This window comes from Maylandia zebra, linkage group LG1 (genome assembly GCF_041146795.1).
Source record: "Maylandia zebra isolate NMK-2024a linkage group LG1, Mzebra_GT3a, whole genome shotgun sequence".
Classification (NCBI taxonomy): Eukaryota; Metazoa; Chordata; class Actinopteri; order Cichliformes; family Cichlidae; genus Maylandia; species Maylandia zebra.
The window spans coordinates 4,671,526-4,699,519 of NC_135167.1; the positions used below are offsets into that span (position 1 = coordinate 4,671,526).

At 38.3% G+C, this 27,994-nt stretch overlaps 1 protein-coding gene across 1 annotated transcript; it reads left to right on the forward strand.

Moving 5' to 3' along the window:
* The first annotated feature begins 810 nt into the window (after positions 1-810).
* Positions 811-27,983, forward strand: LOC143419833 (adhesion G-protein coupled receptor G2-like). Its single transcript, XM_076887424.1, has 13 exons — positions 811-1,030; positions 12,531-12,600; positions 12,814-12,955; positions 13,468-13,587; positions 19,754-19,879; positions 20,022-20,067; positions 20,235-20,329; positions 22,315-22,430; positions 22,765-23,033; positions 23,181-23,271; positions 23,546-23,675; positions 26,266-26,422; positions 27,180-27,983. The coding sequence occupies exons 1-13, from the start codon at positions 811-813 to the stop codon at positions 27,260-27,262; spliced, it is 1,665 nt and encodes a 554-aa protein (XP_076743539.1). The 3' UTR covers positions 27,263-27,983.
* The last annotated feature ends 11 nt before the right edge of the window (positions 27,984-27,994 follow it).

Sequence of the window (27,994 nt, forward strand, 5' to 3'; positions counted from 1 at the left end):
TAACTTGTGCCCATATTAAATGTTCCATTTTAATCTACATCTGGTCTTTACATCGCTCGTGTTGCTCACTTGAAAATTTTTTAGTCTGTTTTCATTTAAAGTTTCTGCTGCCAAAGATCAGCTGATGATCTGTAAAAAATATTAAACATGGAAAAACTGGAATATTTGACCAGTGCAGTGTTTCCTCAATCACCTGTCTGTCTCCTGCTTATTATGGTCTATTAAACTGGACTTTGCCATGCACTTCCTTTTTTGTTTTTAATTTAAACCACCGTTAATGGAAATGCTGCAAAATAAAATGAAAGTGTATTTTCTCCACAGGTGCCTGTTTCTGGCTCTGACACAAATGGCACTGAGTCCTTCTTCTCTACAGACCAGAAGATTTTAACATACATTTCTCTGATTGGCTGCAGTCGCTCTCTTTTTGCCCTCATCATCACTGTTTTGCTCTTCATCACAAATTGGTAATTATTATTATTTTTTGCTTGATGACATTCTTTAAACTTTAACCCTCCTTTCCTCCACATTTTTAGTAGCATCCTCCTGTCCTGGTCCCATGATTTCTCCAGCATCTGCTTCTGATGTTTTATCAGTTAATTATCCTTTTTTCCTTATCCCATCGTCTCTTTTCATCTTGCAAGAAATTTCAGATTTTCTTCTATATTTATATTATACATTCTTTCTTCTCTGACTGGATTTTGACCAAACAGGATATGACCAAATAATCTATGTGAAAGTTGTGACTTACCATGAATCACATCTCCTGTATTTGCCAGAAAAGTCAGAGAACGTGTCTCTATGAAGGTCCACATGGCTCTTGCTCTTCACTACTCCCTGCTGGCCACTTTCAGCTGGATGGCTTTGGAGGGATTCCACCTCTACCTTTACTTTGTCCAAATCTTTTACATCAATGTCAGCAGATACCTGCTCAAACTCAGCGTGGTGGAATGGGGTGGAGTCGAGTACTCCAAACAGGAAGTTCTCTTTATCAGATTATCGTCTTTATCAGGCAGACCAATGAAAATGCAATGTAAGGAATGAATTTGCCAGCATGTAAAAACTCGTGAAATATTTTACATTCAGTTTTTGGCAGTATCTCCAGCTTCCATGAAACTGCAATCTAAGAAACAAATTTGGATGTAAAATCTTAACTAATTTTTATTTATTAACTTTTTTGTATGTGCATCAGAATTTCTGTTTACTTGCATTGTTAGAAGAAAAAAGAATACAATTTGTTTTGGTTGATACACTGACTCACCTACATATTTGTAACAGAATGCCTTAATTGCTTTTCAATGTGTAACATTTTTATCATCATCTATTTCCTTTCTTTGTAGGTGCTATATTACCCAAGGCATAGTGAAAATGGTGACTACAGTGGGACCGTTCGTCATTGTGTTTCTCTTTAACATGATTAAGTTTGCGGTGACAATCAGATGTGTTTTCACTGTTGGCCAAAGCAGAGAGGTAATTTTTTTCATCTTTTTAAAACGATCTTGAAGATAAGTCCGATATTATCAAGATGGTGTAGGAGTGAAGGCAGCCTTTAACCCATAATTTCCTTAGGGATTAATAACGTTCAATCAATCAATCAATCAATCAATCAATCAAGATTATTCACCTTTTTTAAATTTCTATCCTCTTTTTACTTGATAAAAATACTCTACAATGGGTTGTCTAATTTGGCTTTTTTAAATAAAGTTTTATGTACTTTTAATATTTTACCATCACGACTTAAAATTTCGTTTCCATTACACACACACTGTATGAGTAAACAGCCGTCTGTTAAGAGAACGAAATTTCAAACAAACTGAAAGTTTTCTTTTCAAGGACTCTGCAGGTCATCTATAGCCTGCTGTATTATGTTTCTTTCTATATTTGTTAAATCATTTTTGGACAGACTGAATGCAATAGAGCCATGCACAGCATGTGTCCCCTTCTGGGAGTAGGCATTCTGCTTAACCTTCCCTGGGGCCTGGTCTCCTTCTCATTTGGACAGCTGTCCACTGCTGGCCTGTACCTCTTCTGCATCCTGAACTCACTGCAAGGTCTGTACAGTCTGCCACTATGTGTGTTTCTGTTGAAGGGACTTATGAGGATTAGCCTTTCAACAAAGTTAAGGTAAACTTCTGATCATATGCAACATGGGCAAACCATAATTTGCCCAAAAAGTCACTAGTTAACGTGCGCATGTTACACCCCTGAAAACAGGGGGAAAAGAATTACAAGAGTGATTTTGACATGCTTCTCTCATGCAGTTGTTTATTGCAATCAAAATGAACATAAATATTTCACATTCTGTACTGCTTAATGTCACATGGTGGAAGGAAAAGCTAAATAATAAACCAAAATAATAAAGTGCTTTCTATACATATACCTGAACAGGTTTCCTGACAAAATGGTTGTAGCTCCTGCCGTTAGCTTAATGGCCATTATACTGTATAAAACTGAGGCACAAAACTGCCGTGTCTATGTGCACAAAACAACTGTAATATAATGCTTCTAAAGCTTACAAAACAGTGAAGGGTTACCTATTACCTTCTACATGCATTTCTAAATCCTTTGCTAATTCATAAAAACTGCATAAAACCTAAAAAATTTGCTTTGTTTGTTGTTCAGATGTAATAATATTCCTGTTAACACAACTAGTTTAGAGCAGACTGATGCTAAAGTTAAAACAGTCATTATGTTGCCCCCATAAAGAATGTTTGTTTAAAAGAAATACCTCCCACGGACCACGCAGAATCACCTCTGTATTTTAAACATGGGGGGGCTATCCCAGCTACCATAGAGCGAGAGGTCAGGTACACCCTGGACAGGTCACCATCCTGACACAGGGCTTGAAGTAACAAACAAACAGTCAGTAAATCTATGGTTGGTCTATACATCTACATCTGATTTGACACAGTGGCTTGAATTCAAGTTTATATGATAACAGGCTCATACGAGGCTCATATATCTCACATATCTGTCTGTGTCTTGTTATTATTCATCATTTACAATGTAAAAAATAAAATAAAACAAAATATTTTTTCATACTTATCTTAAGAAAATCACAATACACACAAAACTGGAAATTTCATAGTTTATGTTCAGTTTGGTTTTTTGGCTGTTTTAGGAGGGGTGTGGGTCGCAGCAGTGAAATACAACACTTGGCCTCTTATGACAAATTGGTTCAAATTAAATCAAATTAAAATTATCATCTAAAAAGAAAACTTAGTGTTGAATGTTTCTAAAGAATGTAAATACAGTGTCCAGTACTAAGTGCAATTTGAAGTGCAAGTTTCACTAATTTAATGTAAGCCTGTATTTGCTCGACACTGCTGCATCTGTGGAAGAAGAGATGAATATATTTTTAGTTTTCTGTCAGCTGATGCTTCCTCTTTTTTATTCTAAAAGTAATTTACATGAAATGTCAGCAAGATCCAAACAATCTTTTCAGAGTTACTCATTTGTTTTTTCTCTGCTGGCACATCAGCTCTGCTCCTGATTCTGCTCAGATAAAACGGACTCTGCACCATGCAAAGGTAGGCTATGCTTTGGCTGTCTTTATGTTACAGATCTAATTCAGGTTTTCGTCCTTTTCTTGCAGAAAAAATTGGTAATATGAAGACATATAAATGTAAATACTGTAGCTCAGGAGGTAGAGGAGGCCATCTGCTAAGTTTGGTTGGTGGTTCAATCCCTGGCTGCTACGTCTGCATACTAAGTGTCCTTGGGCAAGATACTAATGCCATGTTGCTTTCTGAGGAATCCATCAGAGTTTGATTGTTCAATAGACAACACGCAGGCATATAAAAAGGGCTTGCATGAATGAGGCATGTTGTGTGTTTTCAGTGCTTTGTGAGAGTAGAAAAGTGTTATATAAGAACCAGTCCATTTATTGTGTTAATGTTTAACATCAGGTATTCCATTAATTAATATTCTAATCTTTAGTAGTGGTAGTGTAAGAGATGTAGCACAAGTGGACACAGTCTATAAAATTTGGCTTTTTTTAGGCCTTACTTTGAAGGTTAGCTTCCTGAGATGTCTTGTTGTAGTTGTATTTCCTGCTGTATCTATTCTTTGGAACTAATATTTCTTCATGTGTTTCCACTAAGACTAGAACTCTCGACCCTATTACTATTTAGAAATGTTTTTTGAATGATTATTAACAGCAATGAGGTCGATATTATAGAGAGGCAGGTCTGCTGATTCCCATAATGCTCTTTCTAGGAACATTATGCAAATAATATGTAAATAACATATAACATCCTGTTGTGTGTCACCCATGGTTGACTCACAGCAGGTTGTTTGTGCATGTGCTTGGATGTGACCATGGAAGAATGTCCCCAGTTAATGTGGGAATTATTATAAATTTACTCCAATAATAAAACAAATAAATTAATTTAGTATAAACAGTGGGCATATAGGATTCTTTGTCTGTTGTCACTGTATGAGGTCAGATTCTAAAAGCTGAAAAGCTGAAATAAAGTCTAGACTTTAATTTTTTTTAATGGAGAGATGCAAAGATCACATAAAATTTGTTAGGTTACCAGTTTTGGTTCAGTCATGATGAATCATGGACGATGAAGCATATGGAGATAATATCAGCAGTGCTCTGATCAGCTGCTTCAGCATTCAACAACATATTAAGGCTTCATATTATTTCTTTCAAATGATGTAAAATGTGCAGACTTGTGTAAGCAATTTTGTGACCCAAAACTCATTCAGAATAATTCAAACTTCTTTTTAACCCAGCTATTTGACACAAACTCTCAGTTAGAAAATATATAAACTAGAGATGGCACGATACCACTTTTTTATGTCCGATACCGATATCATAAATTTGGATATCTGCCGATACCAATATGAATCCGATATAGTGTGTTTTGTAATCAATAAAAATGTTTTTTTATAAATATCTTGCTGCATTTTATATAAGTTCATACTCCAGTTTTAAAAAACAAAACACTAAAGCTACTTTGTTATACCTGTATGCAAAAAATACCCTACACCCAAAATATTTTATAGTTCAGCAACACTGATCAATCTAATAAACTTAAACCTGCACCATCCTCCCTATTCTGGTATTTTAAAGAGTACTTAGCATAAATATTAAGCAACCTAACTAATAGGGTTGCCAACTCCCAGCAGAAATATTAGGGAACCACCCCCCACCCTCACGATGCTTAACGTAATCAACTTTAATTTAATGCACGTGTAAAACTAATGCCCAGAAATCAATTATTTTTCTACAATAATTAAATAGACTCTCTATTCAACAGAATTGCAGACTGTACAGATGGTGCCTTCCCAAAGGAAAAAGTAGTATAGCTTACTGGGTTATATGTTAGACTTCATAGTTACCAGATACAATAATGGATTTCTATACATTTAGTCAGATGACCACTTTAGTTGTAAGATTCAGATAACTATTAAAAGTTAGTCATTTTAAATGAAATAACAAAGTAAAGTATTTTTTGTGCCCCCCCTTTCTCTGCTAATGCCCTGCGTGGCCCCCTGGCCACACTTTGCTAGACCCGCCCCTGCACAGTTACCAGCTGTCAGCTACTTAAAAAAGGATCCTGGTGTTATTTGTCTCTCAGAAACAGTTCACAACTTCCCTTCAACTCATTCATGTCACCTGAAAGTTAAACCTGTTTCTCCATCACCTGTTCAGCTCTGATGATTCAGTAAGGACATCTCCTGGTTTCATCTTCATGTTTCCCTCTCACCACATATCCAAACCGATATCATGACCAGCAGCTTTTACAGCTGTGGCTCCAACAAACATCAACTGCTACTAGAAAGTAATATTAAATCAATTCTAACAACAGCTGATCAAGCTTAAACGTGCTGCTGTTGTTTATCCGCTGGTCTCCTCTTTCTAGTATTGATGTGTCGGTCGCGAACGAAACTGCTCTTAGAGCCGACTCTTTCAAATCAAATCAAATCAAAATTTATTTATATAGCACATATTAAAACAACAGTGTTGACCATAGTGCTTCACAGTCAATAAAAACATGAGACAGTTAAAACAAACAATAAAAGGACAACAAACAATAGGTAACAACGCAACAAGCTAAAACAGCCAACTAGACAGAATCAAAAGCCAAAGTAAAAAAATAAGTTTTAAGACGTAATTTAAAAGACTGGATAGACTCAGCAGTGTGAATATGAACAGGGAGGTTATTCCAGAGTCTGGGTGCCACGGATGCAAAGGCCCGGTCGCCTCTCGACTTCATTCGAGTCCTAGGTTGTGCTAGGAGCCTGTGGTTGGACGATCTAAGTGCTCTGTTGGGATTGTATGAATGGAGTAAATCAGAAAGATAACTGGGCGCTAAATTATTCAAAATATTAAAAGTGAACAAAAGAATTTTAAAATCTATATGATATTTAACAGGGAGCCAATGTAATTTGGCTAAAACTCTCTTTGAAGTGAACAATGCGAGCCGTGGGGGGGGAGGGGCGGTAGTTACACTCGCAGTAGCATAGGAACAGAGCAGGAGGGAGAGAGAGAGAGAGAGAGAAAGAGAGCCAGGGACAACAACGTCACATTAGAAAGGTATAGTAATCATCCACAACTATTTTCAGTTGCGGTGTTGTGTGGCGGCTGTGTGCAGACAGGAATAGGACCCAAGGTGTAGACTCCAGAGACAAACGTAAACTGAAATAGCTTTAATGCTGAACTCAAACGTAACATAACATAACTGGAAGAAATCAAAATAAACTTAAACCAGAGGACTGACAGAACACACACAGCTAAATAAACGGTAGATCACGACACAGACACAGAGAAACACAGGGCTTAAATACACAGAGGGAGCAATCAGGGAATGGGTAACAGGAGGGAAACACAGCTGGGGCAAATCAGGCCTAACGAGACAAGGGGAAGCGAAACATGGACAGACATCAGACATGGACTTTCAAAGTAAAACAGGAAACCCATAACACAGACTGAACAAAAGACACAGACTCACATGCAGGCACTACAACAGAGGGAACAGAGACGTGGGACCAGGGCAGACACAGACACTGACTGGACACGGGGATATAGCAACTAAGGATACACAGAGACGTGAACTAGACAAGGAGATACAGCTGACAGGGGAGACAGAGCAACTAGAGAAGACAGAGACATAAACCATAAGACAGAACCAAGAAACCAAAGACTGGAAATAATAAATAATATAATAATCTCAAAAACCCTGGGTCAACGACCCAGGCATCCTAACATGTGGTTGTTAAAGGATTTAGAAAGTTTATTCATGCAGGCCCATATGACAGAGAATGTGCATTTTTCATATTTCTATTTAATTGTGTTGTGGTTTGCAGTGTTTAGTGTTGTTTCACTTTAAATTTGTTTAAAAGGAAAAAGCAAAAAAATGTAAATAGTTAAAAGTTGAATGTAAATAGTTGGTTTTTGTATTATATGATTTATTTTATGTGGAGTGAATAAATAAAAATATATTTACGGTGGCCCCTAGAGAGAAAGCACGTACAAACTCCAAAACATGTACGAACTCCAAAACACGTACAAACGGTTTGCTTATATTTGTGCCACAAAACCAACCAATCACAGGCTTGGATGCAAAAAATTTTGATTGGCTGTTTTGGTCTCCAGTCAGCTCGAAATGACGAAATTCAATATCCCAGAATGCATTTCGTCCAAAACTCAAACGAGGCAGTGTTGGAGAAACGCAGAGTGGCGGAGTTTGAAATATTACTCTTTTTGGATCACAAAATAAACTTTTAAGATATTTTCAGGCAAGAATGGTGCTGTGTAAACTTCAAATATCGGCTCGATTAATCAAGACATCACATATTTGCAAAAGTGCTCTAACGTTCTTGGAGATGCCTGTTACCCACCAGCTGACCGGGTGGTCAAGGCGCGGCACTCGGCACATCGTTTTCAAATCCCCGTGGTCTTTCACTACTTGGGTTAAACATATAATATATAAGTCACTCAGATCAGCAGTCCCCAACCTTTTTGAGCAACGGAACGGTTTAATGTCAGACAATATTTTCACAGAACGGCGTTAACGTTCTGCGGATTAATACAACAAAATAGAATGATACGGCCGAAACAAAAACTAATTCAATAATTTTTTAATATTTTATGGTTTAGTTTCAGTATCCTGGTACTATAGCTTTTATATACTCCAACAGTGCGCCACATGTGAAATCAGACTTCTGCAATGTGTGTTAGTGGAGGCCCTCAGTTTACACACTGTGTCTTGTAGACTATAGTGACACTCAGCCTGAGTGTCATGGGTTTAAGCCTGTGACACACTCTGAATAAATGTTTGTGTGTTTTTTTAGCTACAAAACAGACTTTTGTGGTTTATTTCAACTACAATAGAGACATGTGTAGTCCTGACTACCAGTGTGAGAGGGAGACAGGTGTAACAGTGAAGATGAGGTAGTGAAGGTAATACCTTCAACCTTTCAAAGCAATGGACAATTCACTAGAGAGGTGAAAAAGAGACTGTACCTGTGGTGGAGTAGGAAGAGCTGAGGGTCGTGGTGATATGTTCCAGAAAGATGGTAGTTTAAGGGAAGATTTACAAGACGATAGTATGGTATGCAGATTGTTGGTATGACAAAGGAAGATGCTACAGATTGGGTGAGCTAGAGGAAGATGATCCACTGTGGTGACCCTCAAAGGGAGCAGCTGACAGAAAAAGAGTTATTTATCGATTATTTTTGTTGGTGTTGCCACATCAGTATTGATGAGGATAAAGAGTTTTTTCCTCAAAGAAAGTCTATTAGTATCTGCATCCTTCATAGACTTAAAAGCTCTAAGAACCCACAGATTTCAGACAAATTTCACTCTTGAATCCAAAAGTCTTATGTTCCACTATATCTTAATAAAAGTTATAAAAATTCAAAGTTGCTTTGATGAAGGGTGAACTTCTTCCATGACATAGCTTATGATTGGTTGTAAAGCACAGATACTTTCAAATGAATTCTCTACTTCACAGGATGAAGTGGTGGCTTCTCTGGTGGCTGGTGTTTTTTCTGTCACAACAAACTTCTACGGATTCTCCTCCAAAAGAACCCTGCAACACACCGCAATATGAAAAACCGGGAGGTCAAGGTTCCTGCAAGGATTGGTGTCATAATAATGAAGGTAGGATGTTTTGATCAATATCAATATCATTTGTATTTCTGCGGCACATTTAAAAGCAACAAAATTGACCAAAGTGCTTCACAATAGTGAAGAACAATAGAAAAACATATACAGAAAAAGACAATATATTTAACATAAGAAAAAACAAACAAATATATAAAATATAAAACAAGTTTGATGGTACTCAAACTTAAATTGAATTAAAAGCCAACATAAAAAAGTGAGTTTTAAGACGGGATTTGAAAGGCTGTATAGACTCTGAATATGAATATTGACTGGAAACTTAATCCAAGTGCTGCACCTACGAAGGCCCGATCTCCTCTATGATTCAGTCGAGACCTCGGCTGTACTAAGAGCATCTGGATAGATGATCTCAGTGCTCTTTTGGGGTTATATATGTTGAGGAGTTTGCTTAAATAACTGGGTGCCATGACATTTAAAAGTTTAAAAGAATCTTAAAATCAATACGAATACAGAGAAGGAGTCAGTGTCAAGTTGCTCACTGGAGCAATGTGTTCATACAATCTAACAACTGTTAAAAGACATCCAGCAGCATTTTGGAATAACTGCAAGCAATGGACAGGTGAGTGTTGAAGACCCAAATAGAGAGAACTGCAGTAATCCAGTCCAGAGGTGATAAAGGCATGAATAGGTTTTTCTAGGCCCTTAGGAGAAAGATAAGGCTTCGCTTGGCAATTTCACGTAACTTGTAAAAACTGTTTTCCACAACTGTGGACACTTGCTTCTCTAATTTAAAAGAGCCATCTAAAAACACTCTGAGATTTCTTACAGTGTGAGAATGATGGACCAAGAGGACCAAGGGTATCAGTTAACTTATCCAAAGGGACATAACTTCCAAAAACAATAACTTCTGTCTTATTGTTTTACTGTGTTTTCGATCACTGAAAATGGAGATTTTTAAAAACTCCTCCCATGGTAGAGATTTTCGAAAACTCAGTTTTTGTGTTTAGGGGGTGCCTCCTGTGGAGGCTGGATTTGAAGGCCGATTATGTCACAGCGATGCAACGAAGCCTGTCCCAATTCAAAGGCTTCTCCAAATGCGACAACAAATGCGTCCTTCATTTCCCCAAATTTGAAGGATGCGTTGGGTGTATCCTTCGTGGCCCAAATTATTCCAGAATTCATAGCGCAGCCCAGCCAATTCCACTTTCTACAATGGCAGCGGCTACTTAGTTGTAATATTACTGGTATTACCCTTTTCAATAATTTATTATTTAAACTATTATTTATAATATTTGGACAATAATATAAAAATACTTTTCAAATGCGGCAATAGCGGAGGAGCGCAACTAAAAAGTTTGAAATATTACTCTTTCTGGGTCACAAAATAAACTTTGAACATCAGGCGAGAATGTAGCTGTGTAAACTTCAAATATCTGCTCTGTTTATCAAGACATCATATATTTGCAAAAGTACTCTGACGTTTTCGGAGACATCTGTTACCCACCAGCTTGATAGCTGATCGGGAGGTCAAGGCTCACTAGAGTAGGTGAGAACCCCAGACTCCCGGCACATTGTTTTCAGACTACTCGCTACTCAGGTTAAACATGATATATAAGTCACTTAGATAACTTAAAAATGTTATTGTTTGGCTTTTTTCAGTGTTTTATTTGTTCCTGAGTAAATTGGTTTGGCTGAGATTAAAGTTATAGTTTTCACACAGTTGAATAAACGTCAAACAAAGATGTATGAGTTTATTAAATTCCGCTGAGACAGCGGTGACGCAAATCTGAAGGGTACACTGTCCAATTTCACAGATTCCGGCCTTGTTGGTCTTTGGAGGACCTGGCCCACGTGAAGACCACAAAGGCCAGGTCCTCTTAAGGATGCAGCCCCTGATTTGTGGTTTATTTCTGGTTTATGACTGCTTTAGTCACACAACATCAAAGGTGTGTGCCTTTTTTGACGTTATGCTGTGCGCCAGGTTATTGTTTACATGAGATTAATTTCTACAATGGCGGATATAGACAAATTGCTGTTGCTGTTAATCTAGTTTTTACATGCTTACATATACAAACACAGTAACTGTCCCTCCATTTAAAAAGACAGAGGCGTTAGAGCAAACTTCTCCATTCAACACAGACGCTCTCACAACCTAAATCTCAACGCAGATGTCGGATTTGAATAAATTACATTTTTTTAATTAAATTTATCTCTGCTGTATGCATTTTTTTAATTCCTAAGTTGTGAGTCTACGCAGCAGCCAAAATACTGTCTTTGATTATTAACACTTGAAATGATCAAGGTACTTGAAAATTAACACAAAATTTGAAAGCTGCCTTTCCAGAAAAACACCAGAAATTTTAGAAGTACTTGAGGTTTGTCTGTGAAGGTTCTCAGTCATCCAGGTCATTGTAGTCTGAGGAGCTTGGAAAGAAAAGCATCTGGAGCTTCTTCAATTCTAAGGTCAAATGGTGGAGAGTCCATGTGCCTCTGGGGGGACACTCCCATAGGGCTTTAATCTGGAACTCTCCACCATTTGACCTTAGAATTGAAGAAGCTTCTCGGATGTCATTTGAAACGTCTTCAAGCAACTTAAAGAAGTCCAGATGCTTTTCTTTCCAAGCTCCTTAGACTACTTGAGGTTTACTCTCTCGTTGTGCGTGTCGACAGTTAAAAGAAGATCATTAAAAATTCTTAAAAGTGCAATTTCAGTACTGTGATGAGAACCAGACTGGAACCCTCCCCAAATGCCATGATCATCTAAAAAGGTCTGAAGTTGCTAAAAAACTACCTTTTCCAAAATTCTGGACATAAAAGAGAGTTTAGAAACTGGCCTGTAGTTAAAAAAGAACATTTGGATTATGATTTTTCTTCTTAATAATGGGTTGCACAACAGCATGTTGAAAGCAGCTGGCACACAACCTAATGACAAGGAATTTAAGAAGAGTAAAACATTAGGCCCAATAATGTGAAGAGCTTCCTCGAAAAGGCGAGAAGGAAGAATATCCTGAGGGGTATTAGAAGGTCTTAAATGATCAATTACTTCCGTTAAGACAGAAAAAGTCACAGGCTCAAACTGATGAAAATGAGCTGAGTGCTTAGAGAGAAGATCTAGGTCAAACACTGCCTGTGAATGTGGAGACCGTAAAGCGGATATTCTTTTAATAAAGTGCAGAGGAAGTCTCCATGGGAACAGTGGCACAGGGGTTAATCACAGAATTAAACATTTTAAAAAGAACTCGGGGCTTGTGACTGACCTGTGACTAAGATGCTTGTTTCTATGCTTTAGGTTTGAAGTGTCTCTCCCACGCATCTTTGTTCTTGGGTAATACAGTAAATAAAAATGTACCAGAGTTTACAGGTGAAAATGTGAGAACTCCTGTAGGACTTTTAGATATTAAATTAATATATTGAATGTAGTAAAAATGTGAAAATTGATGTTATTTTACAGATGATTCCTGCTGCTGTATGAACTATGTAGACAACATTGTGGAAACTGGAAGCATGGATGACACTATCAAGTAAACACTCTCATTCCAAATCACAGCACACTTTTTTATTTCAATTGTTTGGAGTTTTATGTACGTAGGAGTACAACACAGAGTTAAGATTTTAAGGTATATAGTATGTGTATACCTTAAGTATATACCTTAAGTATACCTTATGCATGTAGTATAAGAATTAATGAGAGACAGCAAAATGAGTCACGCTAATATTTTGTCCTTTTCCACAAGCGCAATTGAGGAACTACAAGATTTCATAGCGAAACAAAAAATAAACGGGAGCCATTTAGCAATGACTTCTGACCATGTTGTTGCTCTCCAGTATGAACCCAATGACATGTTCAACGGCTTCGATATTCATGCGAGTGATAAGGTATTTAAAAAAATCTGATTTCATATTAATTTAAAAATGATTGTGACAGTAACTAACTTGCTTTAAAAGGATGTGCATACATACATTCATTTTCTGGTTATGATTTTTTTTTATATGAAAATATTTATTATCACTGTAAAGAAAAAAAGATGGAATGTTTGACATTGGGAAATCAATAGGATACAAACAGTGTACATGTATATTGCTTACATTTTTCATAAGCAACAAAACAGGTTGTATATTATTATTTTTGCTATGTAGCACCTCAACATTTACTTTATAGATTAAAATTTGGTGCTGCTTCAAAGAGTATGAATCTTAATGATGTGTTATGTAGTTCCATATTAGATGCTTAAATATATTTAATTATTTTCCTAATATTCATTGTCAGAACATTATTTTAGTTTTTTTGCAACAAAGAAATCATACCCATCAGTCTTAGTTGAGAGTTTCATTGTGTTATTACAGGCATTCACATGAATGAATGTTTCTCTTCTTGTTTGATAATATAGGAAATATCATATGATCATCTTCCAAGCAGAACAGTGAGCGTTCAGCTGCCGAAAGAACTGAATCCTGGACTGAACAACACGATTGTGTTCCTCAAGCTCAAGTGGCCTGAAAAGAAACAGGTCAGGGAGATGATTTTGTGTTATAAAATTTACATTTTGTGTATGTGCATAGATTTCACAATGCTAACTCAACTTCTTTGTTTGCAGACCATATGAACTAGACATATGCACCAGAAATGCTGACTTTGAGTGCACATTATCCTCAACATTACATTTTTATTTTTTATTTTACAATTTTCATGGGTCATGCTATACAACTATCTTAAATGCTGAACCACTAATAAAATAATTAAAGTAAAATTGCACTGCAGTAACTTATTGTCCACAAGTTTTCCATTACCACACAACATGAATCACAATAACTTACAGTTGAAATGTATCAGCTGAGGAGGCGCAGTGACTTTAATGTGTGGGCTTAGATCAATGACTGGTGTCATGGTCTTGGGTCATGTGACCCAGTGTTTCTGAGTTTCATGTTATTTTGTTATTTCATCTGTATTCGAGTTTCTTTTCAGTTATCTAGTTATTCAGTCATACGTAGTTTGCAGTTTAGTTCATGGTTTATCAGGTTCCCCATGTGTCATGTTTACATCTCCATGTTTCCTGTTCTATTTTGAAAGACTCCAGTGTTCTTTGTTCATTGTATTTAGTTTCACTTCCGCTGTCCTGTCATTGGGTTCATGTGTTTCAGCTGTGCTCCCATGTGTGGCCACTTCCCTTGATCATCCCTTGTGTGTATTTAGTCTTTGTTTTTCTTTCAGTCAGGGTTGAGTCATCTATTTAATGTTATGTCAGGTTTCAGGACTCCGTGCTGGTCATGTTGCTTTCGTGTATATGTTTCATAGTTGTTTCATGTTCCAGCACAGAGTCCTGTTTATAGCTGACTCAGTCATATTCATTATTGTCACCTTGTCTTAGCCTTCCCTGTGTCAGTTTTTAGTTTTTCCATTTCAGCTTTTAGTTTTGTTTTGCCTGCTTTCTGTTGTTTGCCACGTTAATCAGCCAAAATCAAGGCTCACTTTTCATTTCAAGTTCAGTACTGTCTCCTCGTCTGTGTCTGCACCTGGATCCTCACACTCCCACGCCAGGCCCGCCTCCCGCAGACCGTGATAGTACAACTCGACCATGTCAGTTCCAGTAGACATTCCAAAGGAGGTCGGCGAGGAGCTGGGGAGGCTCCGCCACATCGTGGATTCCATCTGCGGGTCCAGGGATGCTATGGCAGTGAGCATTGGATTGGTGGCTGCGGACGCCACCTCTCTAAAAGAGCCGCGCCTCAGCCAGATGACGCAACTTGTGGAAACTTTTGATTCTCTGGCCCCGCTAAAAGAGGGGCTCCGCGCCCACGTGCTAGCTCAAGCTGTCAGGGTCGCTGCCTTGACTCAGCGCTCAGCATCACTGCCTCACGGCCCCAAGGGGATTTGGGTCGACTTGCTGAGGCTACACTCCAACCCGGAGTCCTCTGAATCCACGTCTCCGCCAGGGGCCAGCCACTGGCCCTCACTGTCTCGGTCTGACCACCTGTCGCCTGCCTCGTTTCTGGCAAGGATGTGTTCAGATGCTGAGGACTCAGCCATCACTTCACCATCAGCTGCCGTGTCATCAGCTCCCCTTGAGCCCACTGCTAGGAGAAGGCGGCGTCTGCGCCGCAAACGCTGCCCGCCACGGTTAGAGTCACTGGCAGAGGTGAGTCAGAGTGGTGCTTGTTTTGCTCCCTCTGGGCAGGGAGGATTAAAGACAATCAATTTAGAAGGAACAGACTCATGCACTATGGACTGCAAAGCATTTTTGCCAGGTGCCTCTGAGCGAAGAATTGAAACTGCCGAAGCTGTGAAATCCAGCTCTAAGGAGTTTAAGACTGCTTTCATCTCTGTGCTCCCCGGACGGGAGATTGAGCGCTTGGCTCCCAAACTAACCGGGGACCCACAGGTTTTCTTCTGCTTTCCCTTTGAACGAAGAGACTGTTATTCCTTCTGTGGCCTGTAACTATCTTGATTTAGCTTGTGTTCCTAAAAATGATCAATACAATCCTGGTGAGTGCAAGAGAGGCAGTTTAGATTTACGTTTTTCTACACCTGTGTTAAATGTATTAAAGACCGAGGATAATGACTCTGAACACACCTGTGTGGTTGAAGTCAAAACTCTACATTCAGTGATCAATAATTTGGACTCAGGAGGAAACACCCCTCAGTCACATAACTGCCAGATTAATGTTTCCATGTCGGGAACTCACTTTGAGTGTAAAGGAAGCGAATATGTGTTCGGACCATGTGAATCTAATGACTGTTTTCCTCAGGGATACTTATTCTAAAGTTGTGGTACAAAAGACTGTTTTTCGTTAGCTCTTCCTGAACCTAGGATTTCTTCCTCACAGATTATTTTTCCAGAGGCTGAGTGTTTTAGCTCAATCATTTTTAAGAACTGTGTCACCACTCGTAAGTAAAATTTATTTATAGCACAATTCACAGATAAAAATCGCAAAGTGTTTCACAATAAAACCAAAAATACAAATAAAATAATATAAAACAGTGAAAAAATTAATGTCTGGCTGCCTGTCTGGCCTCGACAGACACTCAACCCCTGGAGGCTTGGGGGCCAGTACAGTTTGTTCACCCTTTAGCGCAGTCCTTAGCACAGTTGCCAGCTCAGCCAGCAGTTTAGATCCTGTCACTAGTTCAGCCACATATTTTCTCACCAGCTCAGGCATCAATTCAGTCTCCAGTTCTGTTATCCTCACAGTTCCCTGTTCAACCACCACCTTTATCGCCTGAGAGCTCTACTGAATTCTCTCAGCCCACCTCAGCTGCTTCCCCTGGGAGCTCTGCTGGGCTGTCTCGTGCGTGCTTTCCCCACAGTCTGCAGCAACTTTCACCGAGGGCTCAGGCAAGCCCATCCAGCCCACAATAGACTATGTGTTGCTGGAGCCTGAAAGGCAACCCGAGCTGGCTGTCCGTTTCACAGAGATCCAGCTGACTTCGCCTCAGCCAGAGGTTTCCACACCGTCTGGCCTTGCATCTGCTCCAGCCAGAGAACCCAGCCAGCATCAGGTCAAGTCAGCTGGGGGGCCTGAGGGGCCTGTCCAGCCTCATGTTTCGCCAGCTGGAGGTTCCAAGGGGCCTGTCCAGCCATCTGCCAATGCTGGAGGGTCTGTGGGGCTCGTTCAGCCCTCAGTGCCACCATCAACACCACCTGATCCGTCGCCATCTGGCCCACGTCCAGCACCGCACGGTTGGCGGCTGCGTACAAGCAACGCATGGTCGGTGGCAACTTTTCAGGCCATCTGTGGTGTCATAGACAGCCTCCTGAGCCTCCGTCGCCGCTGCTTTCTGCGCAGCCAGCCTCAGGAGCAGTTTTGCTTTGGACTCTTGTGTTGTCAGCCGTCGGGTCGACCTTTGGAATGGAAGCTTCATGGACTCTTGTCTTGCTGACCTCTGGGTCAACCTCCAGAACCATCTTGTTTTGAACTTTGTACCTTGGACCTTCAAAGTTATGCTTTCTTGACCTCTTTCTTTTTTTCTTTTTCTTTTTTTTTTGTCTCTAAAATTTTGTAAATCATGCAGATAGAGGACCCTCATGACATAATAAGTTTGTTTTCAACAACATACCTTATGACTCAATGAGCTAATGTTTAAGTAAACTGTGGTGAAAACATGGAATATGTCAATGTTTTCACCACAGGAACATTAATTTAATGTTTAATTTAGTGATATAATAGTGCAGTCATTTATTTATTTAAAAAATGCTGATAATGTGAGTAACAGTGCATTAGTTTGTAAACTTTTCTAATGCTGAGCTTTTAAATTTAAAGACCCCTTTGGGAGCTGCTCCAATTTTAGTGATAAGAAGAAACATACAACAGGGCCAGTGGCTGTAGCTCAGGAGGTAGAGCAGGGCCCTGTGCTTCGTACGTCGCTTACTACATCCAAGATCAAATGAAACATCCAAGACCAAACCATCGCGCTAACCGTGAGCGCGCTAATCCGGTTCCCCGAACACACCTGCTGTTGACGATTAGTACAGCTGGATGAAGTAATGTGCGATCACTGGGTGCCGTAAAAGGGGATACGCATCGATAGCAGAAACAGTGATCGGCAACCCTCTGATTGGTCGGCGAAAATGTCGAAGGAGTGCGCTCGGCTCGGTATTTTTCGGCAGCAGAGCAAGAACTCCTGAGTGAGGGATTTCAGGAGTTTCAGAGTTAAATCAGAACGCAAGGGAACACTGCAAAGGCTGCAAAAGCAAGGAGAGAGGGCTGGCAGAAAGTTGCTGACAAATTAAACTCGTAAGTAATTTAATAATAATAATAATAATGATATATTGGATTTATATAGCGCTTTTCAAGGCACCCAAAGCGCTTTACAATGCCACTATTCAGTCACTCTCACATTCACACACTGGTGGAGGCAGCTACGGTTGTAGCCACAGCTGCCCTGGGGCAGACTGACAGAAGCCAGGCTGCCATATCGCGCCATCGGCCCCTCTGGCCAACACCAGTAGGCGGTAGGGTAGATTTATTATATTACACTATATTATCCAATATTATATTACATTATATTATATTGTTATATTATATCCTCTTTCACATTAGAGCCACAACAGGACCCACTAGAACATGGGAACAAGTAAAAGTGAAATATAAGAATATTCTATAGAATGGTAATATCTATCACTTATATTGCTTTTAGTCTCTTGGAATGAGACCCTGAAATAATCTGTTTGTTTGTTCATAACAGCAACCAAGAAAAGGGCAGAGCAAAAAAAAAGACAGGTGGTGGTCCTGCACCCCCTCGTCAACAAGCTGGTTAAGTGAATAATACCCTCACGGGAATATCGATATCTCTCTATGAGCACACTGTCGCGCTGAGCTAAAGGATCCTGTCTATCCCGCAATATACGCTGAATTCTGAGGACTCTCCTTATCAATCTTGCACCTTCCGCAATGGGTGGCTCGCGTAAACGGACAGGACATGGCTGCGACAGGCTTCCCAAATCCACCTTGGCTTTTATAGCCGTGGTCTCTCATCTTGATTACACGAAGTAATTTACAATTACTACTCTGAAATATGAATTACATCTGTAATAATCACATACATGTAATAGAATGTTAATAGTACATTTCCCTTTTTTAGGAAATGACCTGTATGTATCTGTGTGACATCAATAAAAGGATCAAGTGCTGCATTATCTTTAGTTACATTGATGTTATTTATTTATGGTGAAACAGTGGTGGAATATCGCTGTTGCTTTCGTATAAATGAAGCGGACATACCTGCGTGGCCGCGATCTAATCCTGTTTACATAAAGTAAACCTGCTCCCGAGCAGGTTTACGCTTACGGCTCTGTTGCTATGACAGCAAGTCCCGGATGAGCTTCGGGGAACCGAACGATCCAGGATCACGCGAAATCGTCAACAATCTAATCCAGCTAACTTAGCGAGGTACGAAGAACAGGCCCCAGGTCACCTCCTAACCCATATGGAAAAGAAATAGTAAAAACATATATGATTTACTCATGAAAGTGGCCACTTTCTCATTACTTTCATATATTTTTTAGTAAGTATACAAAACATACAAGTTTCATTATATAATTTTTCAAGGGATCTTATATCTGTTTTCACTCTTGTATGCTTTTCATACAAGTTTCATACAAGACAGATTTAAAAACTTTATAAGATTTATATATATCTTTTCCATGTGGGAAGGTTGGCGGTTTGATCCCTGTCTGCTCCAGTCTGTGAGCCAAATATCGTTGGGCACATAGTAACCACAAGTTGCTCTCTGATGTATCCATCAGAGTATTAATGAGTGTAAATGAAACTGATTATTAATGAAAGTGTGAATATAAAGCACGTTGAGTATTCAGAGTAAAAAATTGCTAAATAAGAATGAATCCATTTACCATTATTTTTTACATTTTGTTTTTAAATATGGAGATATTAAGAGTTCAGCTTTCACACAGGCTGTAATATTTTACAAAACAGGATGTGGCACATTCAACCAACTGTGCAGAAATAGATGCTCTTTAGCTCTTTGCAATAATGCATAAAATGTGATTACAGTAAATACAATTTAATATGCAGGTTTATGTAAGAAGGTTTATGCCTAAGGGAAAAATCAACAACACCTTTAAATATGATGCAAATAATAGTAGATGTATTTCAGAATAGACAAAGCTTAGATTAATCTTTCTTGTGAAAACCAACTGATGAATTTGTGTTTTATTGTAGAGGATTTTAGGATCCCAATATGAAGTGTATGATCGATTACTGGTTGGCCTGAGTGTGGAGGGCAAGAACATATCAGGACTACAGCAGCGTGTCAATATCACCATCAAACTTACCAGGGAAATAAATGTAACTGCTTCTGAATTTTATCATTTACTCTATTTTGGCCTGTTAACATTATATTATTAAATACATTTTATATTCAACAAATTCACATAAATTAGGTACGTGTAATAAAAACATGTTAACATGTAATATTTCTGTGACATAGGAAACCCAAAACGCCTTGTGCCACTTCTTTAACTTGTCAAGAAAAAGTGAGTAACCAAGCTTCACATTATCATTAGTGTCTAACATGAATATTTATTTTATAAACCGGAGTCATTGTTGTTTGTGGTTTTTCTCAAAATCACAAAGATGCGCTGATATGACCTGGATGTAATAGCATCTTATGCATAACTGATCTCTTTGTTTGACTTATCAGATTTCAGTCAGGATGGCTGCATTACCCTATGGACACGTGGTGAAAATCATCTCACCTGTTCCTGTGACCATCTCACATACTTTGCTGTGCTCCTGGTAGGAGTCAACATATTCATTATAAAAAGTCTAATTCAAGAATTATGTGTCTTTAGACTAAATAATACTTCATCAACAAAATATTGACAAACACCTCAGTAATAAAATGGGAAATCTCTCTTCATTTATCTTAACAACCATTTTCTGATCTTCTTCATAGTTGGCAGGTGTGTTACTAATAATCCAACACGTTCATGTTTCTCATGCTTCGGTAAAAAGTTGTTCTGTGTTACTTTTTCCCCAGTAGTGACACTGTGTGTGTGGAGAGGCAAACATAACAACACAGATGTGTTTCTCTGTCTTTGTGAAGACATCAGTGATGGGAATAACGGCATTACAAGTAACGGCGTTACTAACAGCCTAATATATACGCGTGGTTTTTTTCATCAATAGTTTTGTTACATTTACTGTCTAAGGACAGAGCTAGCAAGCACTCTCTGCTTATTACCAAAAAAACAAAAAACCTGCCCTTTCGTGTTGGTGGAAAATGCACCATGTCGACCAATCAAAAATGATATAGGTAGAAAACAGGAGTGATATACCTGCTGCTGTCAGACCTGCAGGTATCAGGCTGTGATGTTCTCCTTTGTAGTGGAAAGAAATATTTGGAGTGGCACAAATAATTTGTGTGACATCTTATTGAATGCAGAACACCTGATTGTTATGTTAATAGTTTGAAATGGTTATAAAAAAAATCAAGGTAAAAGGTAAATGCCTGCAAATAACTTTGTTGTTTGCAAAACTTGTGCATAAGATTTTAAAATTGAAAATACAATTCATTGAAATACAATTCATTAAACATGTTTGTGGTTGTTACAGTAAAATATATAACTTTTTCTATTCTGATTTTGTTTTTTGTCTGATTGTAGATTAGTTGTGTTAATACAGTATGTCAAAATGAAAACACAACTTTAAATTCAGACACGTTAGGTTGTGCTGAAAAGGATGATACCAAATAAGGCAAAGTAAATAGTTTTTCAAGGCAAACTGTAACTCAGTTACTAACTCAGTTTATTTTTTGAAGAAGTAACTAGTAACTATAATTAATTAGTTTTTCAAAGTAACTTGCCCAACACTGGAAGACTTTCACTGAATTTAATCTGTTCCTAAGTCCTTTAATTCAAAGTTTAACCATCATAAGAAATCATGTCCTAAATTAAACTAACTTTGATTATTTTAATGATTTATAGAGCATTTACTGAAAAACTTGGAAATTCAACATTTCAACCCTGGAGTGTTTTTAACGATATTACAGTACTTTTCTTCCTTTACTTCTGTTACCCATCCTAATCTCTTTTTTCCTTTTCATTTGTATGTTGTAGATCAAGGTCACAGAACTATATGGTTTGGGACCCATAGGAAAAAACATAAATTGAAAGTTAGATTAACTTTAGGAACATGAATAGTGTATTTGCTAAAAGCTTGTTTGGAATCAGTTTGTTGGTGCAAATATGTTATTCAATGCCCTTAAACCTGTGCTACTTTTGCCATTTTTCATAGGATGAACTGAAGAAATGGGGAAAAAAAACCTGTGCTTCTGCAACAAACTGCTAGTAACAATGATACAAACTAGTTTAAAATAAAATTATAAGAAGAATCCTTAGAAGCTAAATATAAAGAAATGAGGGGTGACTTTCATGATACTAACATTACTGCATTCTTAAAATGATACTCTGTCAAAATAGAAAGATGCCCTTGATCTGTATCATTCCTGATACTACCACTAGATGCCAAAACAAAAATGTCCACATAGTCATCTTTTTCTGCTACAAATACTCACAACTCATGACTGTAACCTTTATTCCTCTGTTAGTGCCATCTGTACTCATCCAATGTTCATTGTTTAATTGATTTGTCCCCATCTTATCTGTGTAATTTTTCTCTAATCTACATCAGCTCTTTATACTTTGTGTGTCTTTTTGTTTTGAATTTTAGCTCACAATGGAGATGCTGCAAAACAATGTGAAAGTGCATTTTCTCCACAGGTCACTGCTTCCCCATCACCTAAAGACCAGGAGATTCTAACATACATCACTCTGATTGGCTGCAGTCTGTCTCTTTTTACCCTGGTCATCACTGTTTTTCTCTTCATCACAAATAGGTAATTTTCTGTTTTCTGATTGATGACATCCTTCAAAACTTAATCCTCCCCATTTCTAATAGCATCCTCCTCTCCTGCTGCCATCAACTCTTTAGCATTTTCTCTCATCAGGTTCGCCTCACTTATTGTCAATTAATTATCCTTTTTGTCTTTTTTTTTTGCATTATTTTAATCTTTTTTCCTCTAATCCCATCGTTTCTCATCTGTATTGTCTTTATTCCCTTTCCTTCTTTCTTCCTTACTGGATTTTCCATTTTTTTCCAAACAAAATATGACCAAATAATCTGCTTGAAAGTTGTCACTTACCATGAATCACAACTCCTGTATTTGCCAGAAAAGTCAGAGAAGATGTTTCTATGAGGGTCCACATCAACCTCGTGATTGCACTTATCCTCCTCAACCTGCACTTCCTGCTCAATCAAGCAGCGGCAGCAGTGTCCTCCTCTGGGCTCTGTTTATACATGGCTCTTGCCCTTCACTACTCCCTGCTGGCCACTTTCATCTGGATGGCGTTGGAGGGATTCCACCTCTACCTTCTCTTAGTCAAAGTCTTCAACATCTACATCAAGAGATACCTGCTCAAACTCAGTGTGGTGGGATGGGGTGAGTGGAATAATTTAGGCATGAAAGTGTTTATCATCATCATCATCTGAATAATTCAATTCAATTTTATTCATATGGCGCTAAATCACAACAACAGTCACCTCAAGGTGCTTTATATTGTATAACTGTTCAGTTCTTGTGTTTCAGGTGTTGCTGCAGTCATTGTGTCAGTGGTGGTGATCATTGACAGAGGCTTTTATGGCCAAGTCCCTCTGGACAGCTCCAACAAAACTGCAATGTAATTCATATTTATTCATAAAATAAATATGCATCATACTTTCTGTATCTTGGCATGTTCACACTGTAGTCCTTTGTCATAAATGTAACATAAACATTAGGCAGCAAACCCAGTTTCACCAAAATTAAAATACTGAGAAGTTTCTGGTATATTTAACCACATGTATCTAAATCATCTGCAATAACACCTCTATGAAGTACAAAATGTACTTTTTAATTTCACAGAGTAAGAGACTAAAACACGGATCACCTACACTCCCTTTTTTTTTTTTTAGATGCTATATAACCAATAACTATGTAAAGATGGGAACTACAGTGGGACTGTTCAGCTTGGTGTTCCTCTTTAACATGTTTATGTTTGGAGCGACAATCAGACGTGTCTTGATTCTACGCAAAAGCACAGAGGTACAGGCAGTTTTATGTTGCTATTGAAATTGATGTTTTCTATGTCAATATGTTCTGTGAAATCTCAAGACGCAACAAGAAATTAGTCTATTTAACAACAAAAATGAAGACCATCCCTCGTCACCACCATTAATTTTTATTTAATATGCATAGCTTCCTTTTAAAGGTTAGACTGTAGGATGGGCTGTCTGTTAGCGTTTAAGTCAAAGTAAATTCTATGAAAATATTGATCTGATCATTTAAGTAGGAAAGGAAATTATTAAATGTTCTTAATCAGTTTCAACTGCTTTGATACAGACGTCGACAAAATTGTTGGTACCCTTCGGACAATGAAAGAAAAACTCACAATGGTCACAGAAATAACTTTAATTTGCCAAAAGTAATTATCAATAAAAAAAAAAAAAATCTATAAATCTTAACCAATGAAAGCCAAACATTGCTTTTCAACCCTGCTTCAACTGAGTTATTTAACATATAAATGCATGAAACAGGCCTGGATAAAAATGATGGTACTCCTAGGAAAGAATAAAAATGATGTGACCAAAGGGACATGTTAATCCAAGGTGTGTCCACTAATCACCATCGCAGGTGTCTACAATCTTGTAATCAGTCAGTGTGCCTATGACTCCAGGTTGTCACTGTGTTGTTTGGTGACATGGTGTGTACCACACTCAACATGGACCAGAGGAAGTAAAAGAAAGAGTTGTCTCAGGAGATTAGAAAGTAAATCATAGACAAGCATGTTAAAGGTAAAGACTATAAGACCATCTCCAAGCAGCTAGATGTTCCTGTGACTACAGTTGCCCATGTCATTCAGAAATTCAAGATCCATGCGACTGTAGCCAACCTCCCTTGACGTGGCCGCAGGAGGAAATTTTATGACAAGTCCAAGAGACGGATAACCTGAATGGTAAAAGAGCCCAGAAAGACTTCTAAAGAGAACCAAGCTGAACTTCATGCTCAAAGAACATCAGTGTCAGATCGCACTGTCGTTTGAGCCAAAGTGGGCTACATGGGAGACAACCAAGGAGGACACAATTGTTGAAAACAAATCATAAAAAAGTCAGGCTGGAATATGCCAAACTACATGTTGACAAGCCACAAAGGTTGGCTTCTGGAGAGAAATGTGCTGGCCAGTGTCAGAAAGCTTGGTCTCAGTCGCAGGTCATGGGTCTTACAACGGGACAACACACACAGCTAGAAACACCCAAGGATGGCTAAGAGGGAAACTTTGGACTATTTTAAAGTGGCCTTCTATGAGCCCTGACCTCATTCCTATTGATCATCTTTGGAAGGAGCTGAAACATGCAATCTGGAAAAGGTGCCCTTCAAACTGGAAACAACTGGAGCAGTTTGCTCATGAGGAGTGGGACAAAATACCTGTTGAGAGGTGCAGAAGTCTCATTGACAGTTACAGGAATCATTTGATTGCAGTGATTGCCTCAAAAGGTTGTGGAACAAAATATAAAGTTGTGGGTACCATCATTTTTGTCCAGGCCTGTTTCATCCATTTATTTTTGAAATAACTCAGTTGAAGCATGGTTGTAAAGCAATAACTGACATTCATTGGTTAAGATTTATAGATTTTTTAAAAATTGATTATTACTTTTGGCAGATTAGTTATTTCTGTGACTATTGTGAGTTTTTCTTTCATTGACCGAAGGGTACCAACAATTTTGTCGACGTCTGTATTAATGAAATTAACAACAGGAACCCTGACTGCCATTAGGTGTACACACACACTACAGGAATGAGAGATCTCTATCTGTCGCTGAGGGACTGTCTGCTGCTTGTCAAATACATTTTATTATTAAAATGTTGACCCAATGTTGACCCTGTGCTAACTTGCATATGACAAATAAAACTGAAATCCTTGGCCCCATTGTCAACCCTAAACTGGAGCATTGGGCCCTTGGATCCTCCTGGCACATGACAATTTTGGCCTCATGTGATGAGAGTGTGCAAACAGTTACTGTCGGATGAAGGAACTGATAATATTCACTGCCCCCACACACATCTGACCTAAATTCAACAGAACACCTCTGGGACATTGTGTTTTTGGTCCATCCGATGCTGCCAATTTGCAGCTCAACTGTCCAAGTGTTCAATGATTCCCTGGTGATCTGGGAGGATTTCCCCAAAGACATCCATCATCTCATTAGGAGCATGTGCATGTTGCCAGACATACGTATAAGCACATGGGAGCCTACAAACTACTAAGAACCACTTTGAGGGGCTGAAATGAAGTTTCAGCAAAACTAATAAGCCTGTTGCATCATTTTTCCATTTATTGTTTGGGCTTACTGTGAATTTAGACCTGTGTAGGTTGATAATATTATTTTTATTCAAATAGCATGGCATCCTTTCGCGTCTAACACATTAACCAGTCCATTTCAGCATTGATTTTTTTCCCAATGAGATGTTCTTTTGCCATTGTTGCTGTTATGTTGTTCCTCTAATTATTTTGAGCAATGCATTATATTTGTAGTCATTTATTTACAAAGGAAAAGCAACACATACCTTGATAAGTAAAAATGTTTCTTCAAACACATTTATCTATCTGTGTGTAATTGTATATTTGGCCAATCAGTTTGGGCAGAGTAACCGTGACAGAGCAAAGAAAGACATTTGTACCCTGCTGGGAGTCATGACTCTGCTCGGCATTACCTGGGGCCTGGTCTTCTTCTCTTTTGGCTACCTGACCACTGTTGGCCTCTACCTCTTCTGTATCCTGAACTCATTTCAAGGTCCGTATAACTATTTTACGTGTTAGGCTCAGTTCTGGGCTCATATTAGTGCTATTCTACCTGCCAGGATTATGTGATAGGTTTCTCCCTCTTAAAAGGGAGTTTTCCCTTCCCACTGTTGCTAAAGTGCTTGGTCATAGGGGGATCATATGATTGGAGTTTTCTCTGTTTTCTTTCTATTACAGTATGCTAGGGTCTTTGCCTTATAATATAAAGCACTTCGAGGCAACTGTCTTTGTGATTAAAGATTGTTTAATATTAACATATGTGTAAAATATTAAATGACAAGTTAAAATTGTGTCAATAATGAGCAGCAATGTTATTAAAGTGTGTTATTATAATGTGTCATTTATGGTAATCCTGCATTTTGAACCCTACTAGTTTTACTATATAGTTCTGTTCCTGGTTATAGTCCTGGGTGCTTTCCTTCTTTAGTTTTTTTTAGCCTCTTGTTAGTTTCTATCACCCTCTGTGTACCCTTCCTTGTGTGTCGAGCACCTTGTATTTATTTCATTCTTGTTTTTGTGGTGTTTGTTTGTTGTCATGAGTTCTTCTTCCTTTCTTGTCTGTTATGATTCTTTTCTCAGCCATGTTTTGTTCTCCCCAGCTATCTCCATTCCTCTAATCACGTCTCCATCCTGCAGATCCTGACTGAGCATTGATTTACTGCTTTTATTTTCAAATGTGCATACTCATTGTATCTCCTGTACAAAGTCTAAACATTTGCTTATCTCTCTCTCTTTCTTGTTCCATGCAGGTTTCTTCATCTTCCTGTGGTTTATGATGTCACTGAGAAAGGCTAAAACCTCAGTTACTAATACAAGCAGTGAAACAACGTAGCACCAGCACCTAGCTCACACACAACTACCAGTAACCCAAGAAGTGCCTATGTGTTTCCTTTTAAAATGTATAAAGTAATATAAATCTAGAAACATTCTTTCTTCTTAAGTTCATGTATAAAACAATGTATCAGATAAGACAGTGACTGAGACTAAAAAATGTACATGAATGTATTAAGTGGGAAGATTTGAACAGCTCCACTTTATTTTGAAGTTTTCTTGTTATTAGAATAGACAGAGTCTTTGCGGCAAGGGGTTTAACGTTCCACCGGATCATGTAACATATGATGATAACGCATTTGAGCCTTTTTCATTTTTGGAGCACTTCTGAGAGTAAAAATTGAAATAGCGAAGCAGGAAAGAAAGGCCAGAATAAGACAGATGATAGATGAAGTGTCTCTTCTGCACCCACTTTCAGAGATCAGAGGTATAACAATAGAAAATTGCTCTTTTTATTTTTCTGTCTTAAGTCACACATTCACATTTCTATATACCAGCTCAAATCTAGGTTTTAAATGAAACTCACCTGCCATTAGTTTAGTGTTTTAGGAGGCTGTTATGTTAATTGCATGAACAGCATTCTAATGTTCTATTGTAATTGGACTGTTTCGAGGTTTATTTTATATTAAAAACATTGTGAATCACTGAAGGCTGTGGTGTCAATAATAATTGTAATAGCTGCCTTTCAAAGTTTAATCATAAAGATGTTATTGCAAACAATTTTTTTCTTGCT